The 23,359-nt window shown below is 46.8% G+C and overlaps 1 protein-coding gene across 1 annotated transcript in view; it reads left to right on the top strand.

Moving 5' to 3' along the window:
• cldn10a (claudin 10a) overlaps positions 1-5,093 on the top strand; it is a gene marked incomplete at both ends in the record, with an annotated part of 6,770 nt that extends 1,677 nt beyond the window's left edge. The window contains 2 exons of the mRNA XM_084317095.1: positions 3,883-4,044; positions 5,008-5,093. Of these exons, the coding sequence (XP_084173221.1) occupies positions 3,883-4,044; positions 5,008-5,093 (248 nt within the window). The remainder of the gene's footprint in view (positions 1-3,882; positions 4,045-5,007) is intronic.
• Between the last annotated feature and the right edge of the window lie 18,266 nt (positions 5,094-23,359).

The raw sequence follows: 23,359 nt of genomic DNA, 5'->3' as shown, positions 1-23,359 counted from the left end.
TTATTCACGTCAGCAATACCGTCAAATCAGAACAGCTTAGTTGAGTGAGGGAAGATCTCGTGAACTCGAGACTAGACTGATGAGTCAATATGATAATTAACGACACAGACCACAATTATATAATCCCCAATTGCTAGGAAACAATGCTAAACACTGGAAAAGGCCATTTATAATGCATGGGACCTTTGTGTGTGAGCATGTGTGTGTGTGTGTCTGTGTGAGTGTGAGTGTGTGTGTATGTGTGTGTGTGTGTGTGTGTGTGTGTGTGTGTGTGTGTGTGTGTGTGTGTGTGACACGTGTGTATATGTTTATATGTATGTATGAGCATACTGTACACATGTGTGTATATGTATGTATGTATGTATGTATGTATGTATGTATGTATGTATGTATGTATGTATGTATGTATGTATGTATGTATGTATGTATGTATGTATGTATGTATGTATGTATGTATGTATGTATGAGCATACACACGTGTGTGTATCTGTGTGTGTGACATGTTTGTATGTTTATGTATGAGTAGAAATGTGTGTGTGTGTGTGTGCACGTGCATGAGTGTGTGCGTGTGCACTCGACTGACGGTGAGCACCTGTTTTTTGGCGAGTGATGTGGCGCCTGTTTTGGCGATGTGATGGCGAGCACCTGTTCTTCCTTGGATGAATGACTGCCTTTGTAAACAAGTGCACACAGGAACCTGATACACACGCTATTGCTCCGCTGGCCGCGGTACAGCGACGATCACATTTACTACGGAAAAGGCCAGGGCGCGTATCCCGGTGGACAGGCTGACCTGTGTGTGGACACAATTCTAACAAAAATGTGTTCCCGATTAGAGCAATTTGAGAAAGTCATGGCGTTTTACATGGTTGTGATAACTCTTTGTCTTCGGTTCCCGCTGAGTGGTTTTATTGTTCCCAGACTGGGGAGTTGGCTTGCGGTCGGTCGGTATAGTTGGACAGAAACAACACAGTGTGGAAACATTCCAGAGGTGTAGACGGCTTCAAAGTAACAACAATAACAGTTACAGGACACAAGTATATGTCTCGTTTGCTAATGCGAATAGTTGACAAGGAAACTATAAAAAAAGGAAGGGTCATTACGTCAGAATACCAGCGGTAAAAAAATATATATATGTTGGTGATATTGTGCAAAGATGAACTGTACCCCCATGTATGAAACAAAATAAAATTAAATAAAATTAAATGAAAATTAAATGGTGCCAGACTTCGGTGCCAGTTCTATTGAAGCCTATGGGAGAATAATATCAAGTTTGTTTATTATTTGTCATAATAAAATACAGAATACGTTATGATGAAATGCTAGTTTCTGTGTGAGCCCCTGAGAGTTCAAGTTTCAAGTTTCGTTAATAGTTGTCATACAGAAGTACAGAATACTTTTATACAAAATGCTTCTTACTGTTACGCTCCAGAGACTGTGCTAGACAAGATAAGTATGAAATAAAATAGTATAGCATGTAAAATAGAAGTAAAAATAGAGGTCACAGTGTTCAGTATAGACATATGTACAATGTTCGATGCAGAATAGAAGTAACTGAGTTACCATACAATATACAATATACTATGCAATGTACTAATATACAATACTATATAGTGCAGAGCAGAAATGGGATGAGGTACAATGTAGGTACAATTTACAGTAAGGTGTACGAGTTGTAGTGCAAATCCTTTACCAATAAATATAAAGTGTAAAGTGTGTTTAGGTGATCTAAAGTGTGGAGAGTGGGTGCTGCAGTGTGTTGTTTGTTTAAGTGAGTGTGTGCGTGTGGGTGTGTGTGCTGTGTGCATTTGATGGTTGTTGCATAGTGTTTATTGTTCGTTGAGCAGCCTGATGGCCTGGGGGTAGAAGCTTCTTCTGAGTCTTTCTGTGCTCGCCTTAAGACTCCGGTATCGCTTGCCTGACCGCAGCAGTTCAAAGAGGCAGTTGTTCGGGTGGCTGGAGTCCTTGATGATTCTCTTAGCCTTACCCCTGCACCGCTTGTTGTAAATGTTCTGGAGGGTGGGAAGCCCCCCTCCAATTGTGCGTTCGGCTGAACGTGTCACTCTTTGTAGTCTGCTACGGTCTTGTGCAGTGCTATTCCCAAACCAGGAGGTGATGTTGCCAGTCAGGATGCTCTCTATTGTACATGAGTAGAAGTTCTTAAGGATCTTCTGACTGACTTGGAACTTCCTTAGGCGCCTGAGGAAGTAGAGGTGTTGTCGTGCCTTCTTCACAACACTGTCAATGTGTGTGGTCCATGTCAAGTCCTCGGATATGTGGGCTCCGAGGTACTTGAAACTGTTCACTCTCTCAACCGGTGCCCCGTCGATGCTGAGGGGGCTGTAGTCCTTGACCCTCGACTTCCTGAAGTCCACAATCATCTCTTTTGTTTTGCTGACGTTCAGGGAGAGGCAGTTCTCCTGACACCACTGTGACAGATTCTCTACCTCTTCCAGGTAGGCCCTCTCGTCGTTGTCATCAGCAAATTTGATGATTGTGTTGTTGTTCCGCTGTGCCACGCAGTCATGTGTGTACAGGGAGTAGAGGAGGGGGCTCAGAACACAGCCCTGGGGGGCCCCTATGTTGAGCGTGATGGATGAGGAGGTGCAGTTGCCTGCTCTTACCACCTGGGGTCTGCCCGTCAGGAAGTCCAAGACCCACTGGCAGAGGTCATAGTTCAAGCCCAGGTCCCTGAGCTTGGCTATGAGTTTGGAGGGGACTATGGTATTGAATGCTGAGCTGTAGTCGATGAACAGCATTCTCACATAGTTCCCCTGCCTCTTGTCCAGGTGTGATGCTGCTGTGTGCAGTGTACTACATACAGTAAAAAAAAAAAAGTAATTAAGAAGTAAGTAAAAAGTAAGTAAAGGAAGGTTAGTCAATATACATACAATATACAATACAGAGTAAAATTAGTAACAGTGAGGTACAATTCAGAAATGAGATGTGGTACAAAACTTAGGGTAAGGTGCAAATGAGGTATGAATGTAGTGCAAATCTCTATAGATAAATATAAAGTGTGTTAAAGTGTCTAAAGTGAGTAGAGTGAGTGGTAAGGTGAGTGTTTGTTTAAAGTGAGTGTACTGTGTACATGTGTGTACAGCATACATACAAGCTATCTGAGGAAATATACATCAATCAACCAATATATCAAACGTTAGCTAGTTAACAAGGCAACAAATTGCAAATGATTGTGACATCCGAGGTAATAACCTGTTTGAATACATAGTCATAAACGAGGAGATTGCCAATCTCATTTAACTCAATGTCGGCCGAACTGAAAGTTTCCACACTTGGCACCATTGTGCGTCCATGTGCCACACGGTGACGTGATGACCCTTCATTCTGTTATAGTGTCCTTGATAGTTGACAGGAAATACATTTGGGTCCAAACGGATCCCTACAGTAGCAACATAATGCCAGCAAAACCGTCTATAATACGCAAAACGCAAACAATGATGTCATCACGAAAGTGCAAAGTTATACAATACTTTCGCCGCCCCCTTCTCCCCCTTTCTTTCTCTCTCCCTCCCTCTCCCACCCCAGTTAGGACAGCCGAAACCCGTCCAATATTTCGCGGTCGACTAAAGACGCACTTCTTCAACCATTATCTAAAATAATAATAATATTAAAGAAATTATAAAATAAAATCTAACCCTAACTAACCTTACTGTCATTCACTTGTCCTAATATACTAACCTACACTGTAGCACTCAACACTTTGATGAACATTGTTACTCAGCTGATAGAGTTGTGCCCTTCCTGATGACTTGTCGTACAGAACTTGTAAGTCGCTTTGGATGAAAGCGTCAGCTAAATGACTAAATGTAAATGTAAATGTCTCTCTCTTTCTTTCCGTCTGCTCCACCTGTTTTCTCACAGCCTATATCCAGGTCTGTCGGGCGCTGATGATTGCCTCTGTGTGTCTGGGTTTCTTCGGAGCGACCTTCGCCCTGGTGGGGATGAAGTGCACCAAGATCGGGGGCTCGGAGACGACCAACGCCCGGCTGACCGTCGTTTCGGGACTTCTCTTCATCCTCAGTGGTAAACGGAGCTCCACTAGGCCTGAATATACTTCCCGCGTCCGTGGATGCGCGTTGGTGCTGGGCTGTAGCCAGCTAGCGTTGATGCTATCCAATGCTAACAACATTAGCTAAATGCTAACCAACTGAGGTAAACGTTAAATACAGACAACGTTTGCTACAATTACAGTGGTATCCTGAGGTAACATTAAATACAGACAACGTTTGCTAGTCGAAAGGACTGGACACACACACGGACAAGTTAAACATCAATCAATTAATTTATTACAACACAGGTAGTTTGAGCTGCCTCCGACCGCACCACGGGACTATTATATTATATACGGCTTTGAGCTCTCTCTCTCTCCTGCCGATTAAAATCCACAGCTCTTCCTCCTCCTCATCACCGGCTGCCTGTGTAGCTGCACTCGCGCCGCGGTGTGTGTGTGTCTCTCCGTTGAAAACTATAGCGTCGGCTCAAAACAAAAGCACAGAACCGGCGTTGCTTATTAACCTGGGGGGAGCCTCATGCGCATGCGCGGCGTAGGGGGTAAACGAGCGTAGAGCGCTGGTATTCACGCAGGAGAGCGCTGGCCAACGCTGGCCAATCAGAGCAACGCGGAAGGGCATGTTGGTTGCCGAAAGTATTCACGCGGGGGGGTCGTGTCTTTGTTTGAACTTATTTTAACGTTCATTTATATCATCCCATCATCGGTAGGGTTGGGATCAAGTCACTTTAATTTGAAATGAATAAAATTTCTTTCTAATTAAAATCCCAAAACCTTTGACATGAAAGGTTTGTCCTGTCCAACCTATTGACAGGTAAACAGCCATTTCTGTTGACATTTTTTATCAAATTGAAAGTGAATTCATCCCACATCATCGGTTGAAGTTCGACCCTTTTTTACTTCTACCACATTACAAATATTTTTGGAGAAACTATTGTAAACCTTTGTTTACCTTTGTTTACTTTGTGTCCTGGCAGGACTGTGCAGCATGACGGCCTGCTCCATATACGCTCACAGGATCACCACTGACTTCTTTGACCCGTTCTTTGTTGCTCAGAAGTAAGTGTTGGGGATATGATCACTCATTTAACTCTTTCTCTGCCACGCTGGGAACGGGATATGGCTATGTGCTGCCACGCATTAAACCAATGGAGTCGGTCACCTTGTTTGCAGGGCTATAACTATATTCTATATTATAGCTATGGATGCAATACTATGGCCCATTTGACATCGAGTATCTATCGTTCAAGATGTGAAAAAGAAATAATTTTTCCATCCATACATTCCAGTTTTATACCGTGGTGAATATAAGTATGGTTTTAGAGCGGTTTAGGGTAATTCCTGGGAGGCTAGTAATAGCCCGCTACGTGTATTATACTTAATCCATTGGCATTTCGTCCCTACACACGCTACACTTAAAAATTCAAATGCATATGATCGGTATTATGTTCCATCATGAATGCATGAAGGGGGGGGGGGGGTCGTTTCTGATTAATTGATTGTCAATAACGGCATTCGTTAGTACAACACCATACGCTGATCAGGGCGATGGCTATGAAAACAAGGCACAATCAAGCTGAAATTGACGTTAAATTGCTCTTACCTGTGGCCGGTGGGATTCCAAAAAGAATATTCCAATTATTTGATTGCCATCTGGTAGATCGTATGTCCATTTGGCCCACGACATAACCCACCACAGCATAATGAATCGGCGGTCCCGAAAACGATTCAATGCGATCGGGTGAAGCCCTAGGTTCATGTTACTAGAAAAGTCCGCCCGGACCAATATAACATATATATATATATCGATATAACAGAGAGTTTCAAAGGAAGTGCAATACCGGCCGCATAACACCAGGCGGCGGTATTGAACTTTTGCGATCTCAGACTCATTCCCTATGGTAACACCAGGCTCCCTGGATGGATAATGAATGGAAATAGCGAATAAATGATCAAATAACGTATATATATATATGGTTGGCGTTCAACGATTGACGGCCAATAACGTATATAATCGTTGTTGGCAGAGAAAGAGTTAAAGGAACACGCCAACATTTTGGGAAATTAGCTTACAGTCTTCTCCAGACAGAGACAAGAAGATATGTACCAGTTTCCTCTCTGTGCGTTCAGTAGAAAGCTATCTGGCTGCATGTTAGCCTAGCTTAGCACAATGAATGGAAGTGGACATGGCCAGTTAGCCTTCGGGAGAGGTGTTAGTTGGACAATGCCTAGGCTAACCGGTCATGTCCGCTTCCATTAATTGTGCTAAGCTAGGCTAACATGCAGCCAGATAGCCTTCTAATTGCCTACTGCAGCTTTAATAATGGAGCAAACAATTTTGTGTTACTGTATATCACCACTAATCTCACTTACAGTACATGTTTAAATAATGTACCATCTTATTGTGTGTACTAAATTGTGTTCTTGTTCATTGTTTGTTATGCTAGTATTGCTATATTGTTATGTATAATATCTATTATTGGTAAGGCACAATAATCATTTCATAACAGACCAATAAATAAATCATCATCAATCATCTCACCTGATAAAAATATATTGATTAGATAAGCAGGTATTTAGTTTTAGGTGTCTTCTCTCTCTCTCTTTCTCTCTCTCTCTCTCTGTTGGTTTGAGCAGGTTTTAGTTGCAGGTGTCTTCTTGCTCTGTGTAGGTTTGAGCAGGTTTTAGTTTCAGGTGTCTTCTCTCTCTCTCTTTCTCTCTCTCTCTCTCTCTCTCTCTCTCTCTCTCTCTCTCTCTCTCTCTCTCTCTCTCTCTCTCTCTCTCTCTCTCTCTCTCTCTCTCTCTCTCTCTCTCTTCTCTCTCTCTCTCTGTAGGTTTGAGCAGGTTTTAGTTTCAGGTGTCTTCTCTCTCGCTCTGTGTAGGGTTGAGCAGGTTTTAGTTTCAGATGTCTTCTCTCTCTGTAGACTTGAGCAGGTTTTAGTTGCAGGTGTCTTCTCTCTCTAGGTTTGAGCAGGTTTTCGTTTCAAGTGTTTTCTCTCTGTAAGTTTGAGCATATTTTTTATCCACTTTTTCTCCTTCTTTTTCTGTTTTTCTCCCATCCCAATGTTAGTCGTGCCAATTCCCAATCCCCTTCCTGGTCGCTGCGCACTTACCCCCCACAGTCGGTCTGGGAGAGTGGAGGCTACCACGTGCTTCCTCCGACACACGTCCAGCCAATCAACCGCTTCTTTTCACCTGGCAGCGCGGATTCTCACTGAGAGGGCGTAGCGTGTGGAAGGATCACACTATCCCACTCAGGTCCTATCCGCGCTTAGCAGGCGCCCCGACCGAACTGTAGGAGTCGCTGTTTACAACGACCCGGACCCACCCCGCCAGCTTCTCCCACCCTCTAATACTGCCAATTGTATTAGTGTGAACGGCCAGCCAAGCTGGTGACAACCCCGGAGCTGTGAGCTGGATTCGAACAGGCGAATCCAGCCGCTCCGGGGTTGGTGACGAACGCCCCCCCTCCCCTGTCTTGATCGTTGCTCGCATGTGCCCCCCACTGGTCGGTCGTAGGGAGGGTTGAAGAATCCATCGCATGTCCCCTCCGATACACGCGGAGTCAGCCAGCCACTTCTTTTCACCTGCCAGCGTGGAATCTCATTGGTGAGGTGTAACGTGTGGGAGGCTCACACTACCCTCAACATCTCCTGTCCTCGCTGTGCAGGCGCCCTGACCGACCTGTAGGAGTCGCTGTTTACAACGACCAGATTACCACCCATCGACTCCCCTCTTGCTAACTCTGCCAATTGAGTCGGTATGACGGCCGGCCCAAGCCGGAGGCAACGCTGACAGCCGGATTCGATACCGGTGTCTCACGCGTTGGTGCCCAGCGCTTAGACCGCTGCGCCACCCAGCCGCCTAAGTTTGAGCAGGTTTTAGTTGCAGGTGTCTTCGCTCTCTGTAGGTGTGAGCAGGTTTTAGTTTCAGGTGTCTTCTCCCTCTCTGTTGGTTTGAGCAGGTTTTAGTTTCAGGTGTCTTCTCCCTCTCTGTTGGTTTGAGCATGTTTTAGTTTCAGGTGTATCTCTCTCTCTCTCTGTTGGTGTGAGCAGGTTTTAGTTGCAGGTGTCTTCTCTCTCTGTAGGTGTGAGCAGGTTTTAGTTGCAGGTGTCTTCTCTCTCTGTAGGTGTGAGTAGGTTTTTGTTATGGTTTGTAACCGACCCCAATCGCACAACACAAGACAGGTATGATGGTTTGCCAAGAAACAGATATTTATTGAACAACAGGGAAAAACAGGGAAAAGGGCACTGTCCCTTTAAGGGAGAATCACAAATACCGGAATATAATATGAGGGGAAGGAAAGGTGCCTTTAAGAGGCGGGCAGGAAAAGGGAACACTAAGGGAAAGTAAGGGAACGCCTAAGGGAAGGTTAAGGGAACGCCTTGGGACAGAGGAACTAGAGACTAGGTAACCAGGGACAAGGAGAACTAGGGAGAGAGGACTAGGGACTAGGAGAGCTAGGGAACAGGAGAAACGGGGACTAGGGGAACTAGGGACAAGGAACTAGGTGGAACTAGAAGGGGAGAACTAGGGAACAGGAACTAGGTGGAACTAGAAGGGGAGAACTTGGGACCAGGAACTAGGTGGAACTAGAAAGGGGAGAACTAGGGAACAGGAACTAGGTGGAACTAGAAGGGGAGAACTTGGGACCAGGAACTAGGTGGAACTAGAAAGGGGAGAACTAGGGACCAGGAACTAGGTGGAACTAGAAAGGGGAGAACTAGGGAACAGGAACTAGGTGGAACTAGAAAGGGGAGAACTAGGGAACAGGAACTAGGTGGAACTAGAAAGGGGAGAACTAGGAAACAGAGGGGACTGAGGCCCGCGGAGGCGGGCTGGGAAACAGGGAGGAACTGGGAGGACTGGTGGAAATCATCTGGGCCGCTCTGCAGGACAGAGGAGATAGTTAATGCACAAAGGGGAAAAACAGAGCAGGTGCAGAACAGTCCAAATAACAAAGTGAACAAAGTAATAATATCTTCGTGTGACAAACACACAGGGGGAGATGTAAAGTCCAAAAATACTATTCTAAGTGAGAACCAAAAACAGAGGCAATACGCTGGGAGAGTGACATCACAATCTAAACTCACCCAGGCGTATGCGTAATGGTACAGGAAACGCAGCGGGAAGGGGGCAAGGGGCATTACGCTGAGTGAGTGACATCACAATCAAAACTCACCCAGGCGTATGCGTAAAGGGTACAGGGACAGCAACGGGAACGGGGGCAAAAAGCACTACGCTGGGTGAGTGACATCACAATCAAAACTCACCCAGGCGTATGCGTAATGGTACAGGGACAGCAACGGGGACGGGGGCAAAAAGCACTACGCTGGGTGAGTGACATCACAATCAAAACTCACCCAGGCGTATGCGTAATGGTACAGGGACAGCAACGGGGCGAGGGCATCGCCACCGGGTGGCTGGCTGTCCGAGCCGAGGAACAGAGTGCTGGAACAACGGCGGTGGCGAGGATGTCGTCCACCGGGTAGCCGCTGTCGGAGCCGAGGAACAGAGTGCGCGCCACACCTTGGTGTGCGCGTCGGAACAGTGGCGGTGGCGAGGATGTCGTCCACCGGGTAGCCGCTGTCGGAGCCGAGGAACAGAGTGCGCGCCACACCTTGGTGTGCGCGTCGGAACAGTGGCGGTGGCGAGGATGTCGTCCACCGGGTAGCCATTGACGGAGCCGAGGAACAGAGTGCGCGCCACACCTTGGTGTGCGCGTCGGAACAGTGAGACGCCTCGGGGTGCGTCTGCGAGGAGGAGTGTGCCAAGCACGAAGGTCTAGAAGATGCGCGTTGCGCGCTGGTCTGGAGAGCGTGCCAAGCTCGAGGGTTCTTGGAAGATGCGCGTTGCGCGCTGGTCTGGAGAGCGTGCCAAGCTCGAGCGTCCTTGGAAGATGCGCGTTGCGCGCTGGTCTGGAGAGCGTGCCAAGCTCGAGGGTTCTTGGAAGATACGCGTTGCGCGCTGGTCTGGAGAGCGTGCCAAGCTCGAGCGTCCTTGGAAGATGCGCGTTGCGCGCTGGTCTGGAGAGCGTGCCAAGCTCGAGGGTTCTTGGAAGATGCGCGTTGCGCGCTGGTCTGGAGAGCGTGCCAAGCTCGAGCGTCCTTGGAAGATGCGCGTTGCGCGCTGAGGACTGGAGAGCGTCTGCGCTGGTCTGGATGAGCGTCAGGACGAACAGCTGCGCGGGGGTCTGCAGTGGAACGCTGGGGTGCCTCCCGTGGAAGTACAGGGAGCGCAGACCAGTCTCCCCCACAGGCAACGGCGACAGCTGGCGAAGGCTGGAGCAAACATCTCGACGCCGGAGAATGGAACAGCATAGGCAGACAGAGGATCTCCCGAAAGAGTCTAGATGTTTAGAGAATATGACTCGGCAAGTATACAACACGACCCCACGCCAAAACGAGGGGAAGCGCCCTGGTATTTAAAGCCCACAGGGGGACTAATTAGCCTGCCACCACAGGTGCGAGAGATAATAGAATATCAAACAGGTGTGGCCACTAAGGGTAAGGAACGAAAGGGTGGGGGCTAGAGAGAGTGAGTAGGGAATTCCTAACAGTAGGCTTAAAGAAGACAGAGAATAGGGAATTCCTAACAGTAGGCTTAAAGAAGACAGAGAAAAGGTAGTGAGCAGCGGGCAAAACCTCACAGTTTTAGTTTCAGGTGTCTTCTCCCTCTCTGTTGGTTTGAGCAGGTTTTAGTTTCAGGTGTCTTAATTCTCTCTGTTGGTTTGAGCAGGTTTTAGTTTCTGGTGTCTTCTCTCTCTCTCTGTAGGTGTGAGCAGGTTTTAGTTTCAGGTGTCTTAATTCTCTCTGTTGGTTTGAGCAGGTTTTAGTTTCAGGTGTATCTCTCTCCCTCTCTGTTGGTTTGAGCAGGTTTTAGTTTCAGGTGTCTTAATTCTCTCTGTTGGTTTGAGCAGGTTTTAGTTTCAGGTGTCTTCTCTCTCTGTAGGTTTGAGCTGGGAGCTGCTCTCTTTATTGGCTGGTCAGGCTCTGTGCTGTGTATCCTGGGAGGCCTCGTCTTCTGCCTCTCCCTATCACAAGGCTTCAGTATGAGGCAAGTTGCTTTGTGTGTGTTTGTGTCATATTTTGATTGACATGTTTTGGCAATTAATCACGAGTTCTGTCAGTACAGCATCGGATCTGTCATCAACAAAAGACTGAACTGATTTAAAATCATTTAGAGAGACTGCACAGCAAGTCATTGCAGCAGGTTCATTTAAACTGTAATTATGCTATCGTAAGTACAAAGCATCCAGCAATCTCTCTCAACATCTTGTCTCATAATAATACACATTAAGGACAAATTGTACGCTAGTTATTTTTGATTAGCTGTATGTATAGTACCGGCTGAACGTTTCCTTTGTTCGTGTTTAGCAACAGGGCGTTATTTAAGTGAAAGTCACCTTGAACAAGGTATTACCTTTTCCTGTATTGTTCTGAACCATAGTATGGTACAGGGGAGCGTTCTACTAACACTCCAGGGCCAAAGTGCTGGTCATACTGTATTTTTGATTGGTTATTAATGGTTATTAAACAGTAAACAGCACAAATTGTTATTAAGAAGCAATATGGACAGAATACCAGACAAAGATGTCGATTGCAATACTCAGATACAATAAAATTGACGTCAGATAGTCCTTACCTGTGATCGGGAGTATTCCAAAAATAATATTCCAATTGTTTGATCGCCACCTGGTACATCCGATGTCCATTTGGTCGACGGCATAACCCACCACAACATATGGATCGGGGATATTTGACGCGCTTCAATGGAACCGGGAGAACCGCTCCATTCGCCCGACAAGGAAAAGTGAAACCGGAGACATTTGGCCATTACACAGGCCAAGATACAAGGTTACAAAGGGTGCTCGATACCGCCGTCTAGCTGGATGCGGCCGGTATTGCACTTTGGCGAACATAGACTCATTCCCTATGGATCAATGAATACAAATATCGAAAATAACGAGTATACTCGTTGTTGGCGTTCAAGCGTCGGCTCCCAATAACGAGTAAACTCGTTGTTGGCGGGGAATGAGTTAAAGGAGCACGCCAACATTATGGGAAATGCACTTATCATTTTCTCCAGAGTCAGACAAGAAGATAGATACCAATTTCCTTTTTCCAGTAGAAAGGTATCCGGCTGTAAGATAGCCTAGCTTAGCACAAATGAATGGAAGCGGATATGGACCACCTAGCCTAGCTGTTGGCCAAAAACATCTCTCCTGGAGTTTTAAGCTAGTCTTCCATTCATTTGTGCTAAGCTAGGCTAGCTTGCAGACGGATAGCTTTCTACTGAATGCACAGAGAGGAAATTGGTATCTCTATCTTATTGTCTGACTCTGGAGAAAGTGGTAAGCACATTTCCAATAATGTTGGCATGTTTCTTTAAGGCAGTGAATGAAGAACTGAGTCTTATCTATTGTCCTGTTAACCTGTCAACCATCAAAGCATAGGAATCAATTTGCTGCGACAAATTGGAGACACTTAAACCTTTGCCAAGCTTTATTTATATATAGCCTACCAACGTCATTGTACCACTGAATCAAAATATGTTTTAGATAAAGAATGAGAAGAATCCACATTTTGCCATTCTATTTAAAGGAACACGCCAACATTTTGTGAAATTATCTTACCGTCTTCTCCAGAGAGAGACAAGAAGATGGATACCAGTTTCCTCTCTGTGCGTTCAGTAGAAAGCTATCTGGCTGCATGTTAGCCTAGCTTAGCACAATGAATGGAAGCGGACATGGCCGGTTATCCTTCGGGAGAGAGGTGTTAGTTGGACAATGACTAGGCTAACCGGCCATGTCCACTTCCATTCATTGTGCTAAGCTAGGCTAACGTGCAGCCAGATGGCTTTCTACTGAACGCACAGAGAGGAAACTGGTATCTATCTTCTTGTCTCTCTCTGGAGAAATGTCGGCGTGTTCCTTTAAGTCAAATCCCAAAGGGTGTTGACATCTGTTTGTTTTTCCGATTCTAAACCAAGACTTTTCCCCCCACCCGTCATGTCCCGTGTGTCTCTAGCCACGCTGAGTACTCCTACAGCGCAGCGACATCGTTTGTGCCCATGCGCAACAAGCAGAGCAGGACGACACCCAGCGTCCCACAGAAACAACCCGAAGAACTGGCTGAACCTTCCAGACAGTTCGCAAGGAGGAACGCCTATGTGTGACATCGGTCAGACTGTTGAGCTATGGCTGTTGTGAACTCTCACCCATGTCGCCGTCACAACTTCAGTTGACTGTTTCACCTCTAAACCACTTTGTAGTAGAGGACCAATCAAGAACGTGCGCAACAACTCAGAAACAAATGACTATATAACAGGCCCTTTTCACGGCAGCCATTTTGACGTGTCATCGCAGGGTAAAGGTGTAATTAATAACAGTAATTAGGGTCCATTTAGTTGTGTCACAGCCATTCCAGTGAGACAGCGTGCACAATAGGGTCCCATGGGCACACCACAAATGGAACGGGACCATACTTAAAGGAACATTATAGGAAATGTGCTCATCATCTTCTCCAGAGTCAAGGAGATAGATATCAATGTCCTCTCTGTGTGCGTTCAGTAGAAAGCTATCGGGCTGCAAGCTAGCCTATAGCTTAGCACAAATTAATGGAAGTGGATACGGATCAGCTAGCTGTTGGCCAAAAACACCTCTCCTGGAGTTTAATGTTTTTAATTACACCTGTATTTACCCACTGTGAAAAGGGCCTGTGGGATTTCTTGATGATGTTTTGGCTGGAGAAGGTAGCTAATGCTACACAATTTATACATTTTATAACTGCCAGTTGCTGTAATGTCGATGTAGTACTGTGTTTTCCACCCTGCTGTCCACCGTCCACTACAATTTTTTTTACATACAATCTGACACTGTAATTGCAATGGAAACTTCAATAGCTTATAGTACAATGTTGTTAAGAACCTTGAAATAGATAAGAGCTAAGCTGTAGATTTATCTTTCAAGCAAGATTACAAAATTGGTCTTCTCTGTCAATAGGCTATAAACAAAATACATCAGATAAGCTTGTTTTCCCTCCAGGAGCAGGAAATTCAACTTGGCACAGAACCCCATTCCTTCCCTCACCTGGGTCACCTTCAGCGAGCTGCTGCCCCCAGACCAGCCTAATATATCCCTTGACAGGGGGGGGGGGGGGGGGGGGTAGGTGCTTGGTCTGCCATGGGAGCGACCCAAGTTTGGATCCAGGTGGGTTACTGTGGTGCCATGACCTGGATGGGCTTCCCAGTGGTGGGAAGTTGAAGGGGGGGGGGGGGGGGGGGTGTATCAGAGTAGACCTGCCTGAAGACAAATATCTCCTTTAGCCAGTGGTGACTCCCCCTTTGGCTGATTGGTGGATGTTTGCTTTCCCTAGCGGGTGACCAGGGTTAGAATCTAGGTGGGTTATATTAGTGGGTTATATTGTACTCAAGTACTGTACCTAAGTACAATTTCGAGGTACTTCATTTGAATATTTATTTTCATTGTAGGGAACTTTGTACATTTACTCCACTACATTTCAATGGAAATGTTCTACTTTTTACTCCACCATATTTATCTGAAACCATCAGTTACTCGTTACTTTGACGAAAAAGGACCACATACCACTTTAACATAACCTTTGATCAGAGTAGCATATTTGGACCACCTACCACATTAACACAATATTTAATCAGAGCAGCATAACTGGACCACATACCACTTTAACATCACCTTTAATCAGAGCAGCATACCTGGACCACATACCACTTTAACATCACCTTTAATCAGAGCAGCATACCTGGACCACCTACCACTTTAACATCACCTTTAATCAGAGCAGCATAACTGGACCACATACCACTTTAACATAACCTGTAGAGGTCAATGGATCAAGGTTTGAATGCTCCTAAGCACTGGAATACACAAGCATCATGTAGAATGCATATGCAATGCACAACTTTTGATACTTGAGTACATTCAATAGCAAATACTTATACACTTTTACTTAAGTAGAATTTTGAACAGAGGACTTTTACTTTTACCTGAGTACTATTTTACCTTGGTATTTCTACTTAAGTAAAGAAACGTATTCCACCACAGAAAAACACTTTCTTTACCCAATTAATGAAGAAGTTAAACCTTTTAAGATGGGCATGCTGGGATGTGAGAACATATGACTCACCCCAAATCTTCTAATGGGATAGCCTAATTAAGGGCTAACGATGACCAAATCAAGATTTTAAGTCAATCAGAGGTGCAGTTAAGCCATCCCACAACATCTTAGATTAGGGTGTAAATCCTGTATCAATGCTTTTCTCAGCAACCCTGCTGTTTTGTCTCAATCTTGGAAATGTAGCTGGATCAGTCACTCTGTGCTGTGTTTTGAACCTCACATAGCCCTTTCACTACCACACTACCAAAGGGTTAACCCTTTCACAACCACACTACAGAAGGTTAACCCTTTCACTACCACGCCACAGACGGTTAACCGCCTCCGCCTGTAGTGTGGTAGTAAAAGGGTGGAAAATAGAGGTAGTAAAAAAGTACATTAGTAAGCGTTTTCCTGACCTATCTCAAACTCCCATCTCTTTTCCTGATCCTCCGATCACAGCCGGTGCTTTCCTCGGGACAAGCAACAGTTGTGATTGGAGGTGAAAAAGAGGGCAGAGTTTGAGATAGGCCAATTGCTTTTCATTATTAGTATGATTTTTTTTATTGTTCCTTATCATGCCATATCCCTATGCTCAGAGACACTGATTTTCGTATTTTTTTTTTTAAAGTAAATTCAACGGATGTGTAAATAAAATGTATTTTTGTAAAGTATTCATTCGGTGCATCATTTCGGTGTGAGCTCAGCACTGAGCTCCATGCCCATGTTTCCCCATAGAGATATTGTGGATGAACCAGAAAACAAAAGAGAGAGGAACTGACTGAAGGCCTTTGTTCTGATGCTATCTTGCCCCCTAACCACCTCTCAGAGACAGGACTCAGTGGCATCCAGCTTCGCTGGGAAGTTGTGGTGGTAACTTGGCCAATATCCCTCACACTGAAAGACGTGCCCCTGTCACAGACAGACAGGAGTCTTCCCCTTCCTCTGTCTCTGTCTGGACCCCGATCTGACCCCCAGAGAGAGACACGGGTCATCGCTGCAGACTTGACCCCTGCAGAGATGGCTATCCAGATTTCAGACATTGAATCGGACGTTTCCCCTCCTTCTATCAGCCGTCAATCCTCGCCTGCTGATCAATGAGGAGCCCTGGGGGGGCCTTTGTTATACGCAAAACCCCCTCCTGGCCCAGATGGGTGGTTCGGTCTAAGCGGTTGGCAGAGATCGGTGGCTCTGTGCTTTTCCGGAGGGCAACTCTGCATCCGAAAACAAGTGTCAGATATCCAGGGCCTCTGAGGACTGGCCTCTGGTGTAATGGTTTTCTGCTTGACTGCTGGTCGGAATAACTAATAAGCCCGGACGTTTCCTCCCATGTGTCGCTGAAGGCCGCCCAACGTATTTCAAAATGACTAGTGAGAGCGCTGGTTCTTATCTGATTTCATGACTAATTGGATGCTGGGCTTTTGGCCGACCGACAGAGACTTTTTATTTAATTAAAATGTTCAGTTTATTCATGTTTCTAAATGTACAAACGTTATAGAAAATGAATAGAAAATTAAACATAAACACCCACAACAAACTCGTCACCCCCCCACCACTACCCCAGCTCAACCTCCCTCCCCACCCAAGATCCCCCACCCACCCCTCCCAATCCCAGGACACCAACCTCCCTCACATCCCTAAGGCATGAAAAAAAATCACAAATGAGACAAAGACTTTTTAGATCAAGAAGTATTTATATAATACATTTTTTACATGTTTATTTTTTATGCTGATTGAGGTTTTCCTGGAAAATGCTGGGCACTATACTGTATCAGGCATCATAATATCATTCCCAAATATGTCTTTAATAAGTTCTCCTAGGTACTTCTGCATGACCGCATTCATTTAAAGGATGTAACAAGAATGTGGGAAATGCCATTTTAAAGATTTATATATTTTAAAGAATATATACGATCTGTGTTGAATTTCTTTTTATTAAACAGCATTTGGGTGCAGTACTGGAGTAACGCCAGCAGAGAGCAGTGTGTACATACTTGGAATACTTGACGGGCCTGAGGAAGCTAAACATTCCCTACAGAACGGCTCTGCTTTAAGTCAAGTCAAGGTTACCCCAAGAAATTCTGACATAGACATTTACCTTTAAGAGAGCACAACAGCTTTACATCATTCACAATTATAGCCAGAGTGTGATAAATTGTTTTGGTCTAGACTCTCTAGAGTCTATTCTGTCACTTATGGAGACTGGGGCAGCGTAAATCACATACCTGGTGAATGAATGAATGAATGAATGAATGAATGAATGAATGAATGAATGAATGAATGAATGAATGAATGAATGAATGAATGATGAATGAATGAATGAATGAATGAAAACTTTATTTAACAGATTGCAGAATGGGTACAATACAGTACGGCTCAATACATACAATTGTTAAGGGGATGCAGACCTGAGAAAGACGTTTGTCTTGTTTCCATCAGGGTCCCCCATTGGTAATATTCATCAAGACATTTATGACATACAAGACATACAAATACAGTACTGTTTAAGAAAAATAGATCATAAAAAATATATACATTCGAAGGGGAAGAAACTCTACATTGGAGGGGGTTGGGTGGGTGCAGGTAGGGGTGGGGGGATTTGGACATTTACCGGGGCCAGTTTCTAATTGCATGCCACCCGTAGGTGCTCTTTGAGAGCGGTTTTGAAGGTGGGTAGGGATTCACATTCTTTTACGGCTGTGGGTAGGGCGTTCCACATTGATGTGGCATAATTGCGAACCGTGTTTAGTCCCTTGTTTGAGCCGAATCTGGGTTGAACATGATTTGTTGAGCTCCCTCTGGTGTTGTGGTCGTGGAATTCACTGACCTTTGGGAAGTATTTCGACATGTACATGGGTATCATAGTGGTGTAGTGTATCTTGGCTCATGGCTGTCTGTCACACGGCAAAAACACTGACCTTACGACCAAAGTCAAATGCCACATAGAACTACCACCACTAATATTCATCCTACGTCGCCAATAAATTTGTCATAAGCCAAGGGGGCCGGCTACTGAAACAAAGAAGACCCTTCTCGCTCGCTTCTCCAACATTCATCACTCCCCATGGGCCTAATAACATCAGAGACCTGGATTTAAGTCTAATTATAACAGCACAAAGGGGTCACGTTGTAATTATGAGACCTGGGCAACAGGGCGGCCAGGTTCTTAGTGAAATTACCAATAACCTGCCTACCGCCTGCGGGCAAAGTCGAGGGATGGCGCTTCAAAGGACTCAGGTCAAAGCCCTCTACAGTGTTATTACACAGTCTTACAGGACAGGTGAAGGTCAAAGCCCTCTACAGTGTTATTACACAGTCTTACAGGACAGGTGAAGGTCAAAGCCCTCTACAGTGTTATTACACAGTGAAGGTCATTGCTTCACCAGTGTATGGCTCAAGGTGCTATCTGGACCTACATATTGTAGGCGTAGATTTAGGGGGGGGGGGGGGGTTACAGCAGGGGACTTGTCCCCTTCAATATTGAGAAGAGAATGTGTCCCCCTCAAAAATATAGTTCTGTATCGTTAGTGGCTTAGCTTGGCATCGCCTTCTGCACTATCTCGCGTACGTGCACGCGTACTGAATAAACCACAAATGTACCTCTAATACCAGTATTAGTCTGACCACACCCCTCATCAGCTTACCTTCATAAGCAGGTGTGTGGTCACCTGCTCTCCTCCTTCTCGCTTTCACCACAAGGAAGAGGTGCCTCGGTAGATCCCCACACTTGACACCATGATGGAAGAAATTGGATTAGGAACAGCTTGGGAAACAAGGATACGTTGACATCATATCTTTATTTTCTCTCTCACTATTTTCGAGAAAATACGGCGATATTGTCTTCGTACTGGAGTGTCTAGAAGATGATGATCATTCTACAAACCCTCCACCGGTTTTCGTATTGGGAGCACGCCGCTGCATGCTTCTCAACTGCAGTTCCTTGCTGTGTTTGTTGGGGTGAAACCTGTCAGGCCACAGCTGAACTGTCGGACATGCCGCTGTTGTGAGGAGCGGTGCGTTCCAGGTTGGGTGAGTAGTGTTTGCTGGCGGGCTCCACTTGTCTGTTAGTGCTATGGGGGCTACTTGACAAAGTTTATGGAAACCGGCCCCAGGCTAGGGTCCTTTGTTTAGCCGTCTAGGCGACAGAAGGCCTTGGTCTGGCGACCATTATAGTTTTAACTAGTGGGCCGCGACCATTGACACTGGTGATCCCTGTGTGTTCTGGACGAGTGGATTCTCTCTGTCACCGTGTTAAGACCCCATCTTTCATATCCAAATGAGAGTATTCCTTCACGAGGGGATATGTGCATGTAATGTGCGATAGCGGCAGATTCATGTTCAAAGTCAGCTATACAGGCCAGTTGGTACTGTGCTGATTCCGCCGGACGTGTTATTGTCACCGTTGTGAAGCGGTGTTGACGTCTTGTTTTCTCTTTTCTCTTAAAAAGTGAGGAGGGTTCAGAACGGCGGCCTGTCTGGGTGAGTGTTATGTCATTGTTTACACGTTCATAGCTTACGGTTAGCCGGTCGGTGGCCTGGCGCGGGGTAGCTTGGCTTCTCGCGCGCCGCCGGGAGCTCGCTCCTGATCGCGTGCGTCGTAGATCGGCGTCTCGCGAGCGGAAGCAATAGCACCCGAACGGTTGGAGCAGCCGTTAGCTTGATGCTATTCTGTTGAACGTGCTTTGATTTTTAACATGTTTTACACTCTTGACCACGACGTCATCCTTGACAGGGGATGTTCGTCGACCCTGCCTGAGCCTAGACGGGGATTGCGTCAACAAAGAGGACTGTAGCGACTGGTGGAGCGGCGACGCTGCCCGGATCGAACAACACGGGACGGCTGTGTTCTACGGTGGCTTGTGACTGCACTTCGCTGATCTGCGTTCCGGGCAGGTACGGGGTTGGCCAGACCTCATAAACACGTCTTCTGGTTTTACCTTGCTGAATGTATTGTGAATAACGGTGTTTTTTCCCAAAACGTGTGTTGTTGCAATGCATTTGAGATACGTTGCGGGTTGTGTGTGAGCTGTTTTTGTCACTAGGCAGTTAGCTTCTCCGTGCAGATCGTGATGTGTTGATCTGGTTGTTGTGTGAGAAACATCATGGTGTTTATGTGTACCGTGTACTCACTACTAAGGCAACTAACCTATGAAGCTATGCTTGGTGACGAGTGAGTAGAAGAATGTTCTTTCTCGGACTGTAATGACAATGAACAGTGAGTTCACACATTAACAGGTTTTCCTGTTTTAACTGGCCGTATTGAGGGTAAAATAGGAGGATTGTGTTTCCCCCCCCGGTTCCCTGGGGACTTTATCACCTCCTATCAGACATGTTGTGCATTAATTGTGTCTTTTGTGTGGTAGGGATACGATGTAACTCTCAGCTTGATTGCTGAGGTTGTGCTAAATCTGCTGGAGAAACTTATTTCCTAAAGGGAAATTGGTTTGGTTGCTGTCATGTGTGCTTAGCAAGGCCTGTGGTCGATACTAATCAAGAATGATGTATTCTCTCATTGTGAAAAAAACGGCGTTCCTCTGTTGAGTGTTTTTGCCATTTTTTGTAGGTGATGATGGGTTGTGTGTGTCATGTGACCTACAACTGGGTTGTACTGGCCACAGAAGCACATGTGTATGTTGGACCGGGGTTCTTAGAGCCCTCTCTATTCTGTGTTTTTCCTTAGTAAAAATCAGATAGCAGGTTAGCTCGTGCGCTGTGTGGAGCTGTGAAACGCTTCATAGAGCTGACTATGACTGTGTCATATTCTCTTTTTGTCGTTACGTCGTATCATGGGTGTGGGGTCGTAAAGGGGTGAACTGGTAACCTTTCCTCTCCCCATTGTTCTGTCGGTCAGGGGTACACCCCCTGTCCTTCAAGGTTCCCGTCACGTGGCGGTTCGGCACGTTACGGGGGGGGGGGGGGGGGGGGGGGGAGGGAGTTCCTGGTCCCACGGCCTGGTATATTGGGCGTGTGCACCGCAGGAATTCCCCCGCCATAGAGTACGTCACCGTGCGCGTCTCTGTTGGTAGGACTTCCGTGTGCTGTTCAGGTCCATGTGATGGATCTGTTTTCAGGGGGGGTGGTCAGGGCTCCTCCTCACCAAGCGCCTACTCAGGCCTTCTGTGAGTTCGGACTCCTTCTTCCATGTGAGGAAGCCTCCATCAGAGTACAGAGCCTTCCTCCTCAGATTGTCAAAGTGAGTGGACCCTCTAGAAGGGTCCTTTTCTATTGTATGTATATTCGATTCAATTCGTTTATTGAGTGTGTATGGGTTCGGTGCCTCTTCCCCGGAGGCCCTAAAACCAGTTTTTTACATGGCTCAAGGTGCAATATATTCTTTTCAATCTGTACAGCTCGCGTGGGAAGTCTCTCTGGGGATCCCCGTCTCTTTCCTATGGGAGGGTGGTGGGATGTAAAAATGTGAACATTTTTTACCCCGGCTGTGTAGACTGGGATACATACTGTTGATGCTTCCTTCTTTCTATTCCAGAAGTGTTGGAGTTAGGGAGTGTCACACCCCTCTTGTCGTTCCCCTGGGCGCCTTGGGGATTCAATGACAGGTCTAAATAGCCTGTTCATTGATGGGGGTGTGTCCCGACGCACGTATAGTGCTAGCTCGCTGTAAACAGGCGATTGACTGGCACGCCTTAGTTGCTTGTGGTTGAAACAGCGTTTTTATAAAGCAACTGGGATGGGGGTTTTTCCTCTTCCGGCGACCACATCCCATGACCTGGGTGGGTTGTCGACGGATTCTCGTTCATGTCTGGGGGATGATGACGGAATGGATCTGAACATATGTAGTGGGGTCTCACGCCCTTGGGGTGGGCCACCAGGCGCGGTTCGTCCCGACGTCTGGGTGGCGCCTTCTTTTCATGTTAAGATCAACACGCATATCTGCCCTTCTCCTGGAGTAGGCATGTCGGCGTGGTTAGGGCACGGGACTGGTTCTGGTCACGCTGGTCCAGATCAGTTGAACCCGTTGTCCGCCGGGGATGCAGATCTGCTGTTCTGGTACCCTGAGGGACTTGGGCTTTTTTCAGGGGGAAAAATGCCAGGTCGGTCTGGGTGTCACAGGGTTAAGCGCTATGGAGACCCTGGTTGGGTATGTTTTTACTCAGCACTGTCGTCATGGCTTACAGCCATGCCATTCTGTACGCGCTCGATCTCGTCGGATCTCGGCCGCTACACAGGTTGGTCCTGGTTAGTACTTGGTTGGGAGACCGCCGGGGAATACCAGGTACGGTGTGCTTAGGGGCTGGTTCTCCATTATTTTTCGCTCCTCTCTCACGCATGGCGAAGAGGGGCCTGTGGGGGTGGTTTTTTGACCTCCTCTGGTGACCCTGTGCTTCCCGTACCGCCAGGCCCGGTCCAAAGTGATGTTTGCGACCCGTAGGCCTGGGTTAACCCTTTTTGGAAACTGAAACACTTGTACTGCGGTATAGCCGGTGTATACCCGCAGGTGTGTTTTGGAGTTTTTTCTTGAGGGGTTATAGGAACAACCACCGCATTGGGTAACACCGAGGTGGTTGATTCCCTGGTGTGTTGGTGCAGTGTCAACTCCCGGGTTCACCGGTTGAGGGTGCCCCTGCACGTTCATGACGTCTGCCAATCGTGTCAGCCTTCTCTGCCTCGACCCCTCTGGGTGGGGGTTGTTAAATGGAGGCTTGGTCATGCAACACCGCCAGCTTACGCTCCTTCCGCCGGGGCGGCTGTGTTCAGCTGTCCCCTCTGGCGCCTGTCTCGTCCGCAGTCTCCAGGCTAGGGTTAACAGCCTGTTGCCTGGTTTTTCCCCGGTGCGCTGCCTGCTTCCGTTGGTTAACCTTTTTTGTGTGCTTACGGCCATGCTGACTGCCTATTCTGCAGGGTCAGTGTGCCAGGCGGTGTACTATTGGGGGGACGGGGCCCGCTCGGCTTACGGCCATACCGACCTGAACACGCCCGGTCTCGTCCGATCTCGGAAGCTGGGCAGGTTCTGGCCTGGTTGGTTCCGCCTGGGAATACCAGGTGCAGTAACTGAGGGGCCTTTGTCCGAATACGCTGGCGATGTGGGGGGCGGGGCACTACGTGCCCACCTGGTGGGGTCTTGATGCTGGCATCATGGACTTCTCCGGGCCCCCATTCCAGGGGGTCCAGTCCTTTTGGTGGGTCTGGGTCTTCCTTCGTGCTCCGCTGCTACGGCCTTGCCACGGGGTTGGGTTTG

The sequence above is a fragment of the Notolepis coatsorum genome, assembly GCF_963971535.1.
Source record: "Notolepis coatsorum genome assembly, chromosome: 1".
Taxonomy (NCBI): Eukaryota; Metazoa; Chordata; class Actinopteri; order Aulopiformes; family Paralepididae; genus Notolepis; species Notolepis coatsorum.
This window is presented reverse-complemented; position numbering and strand designations above follow the sequence as displayed.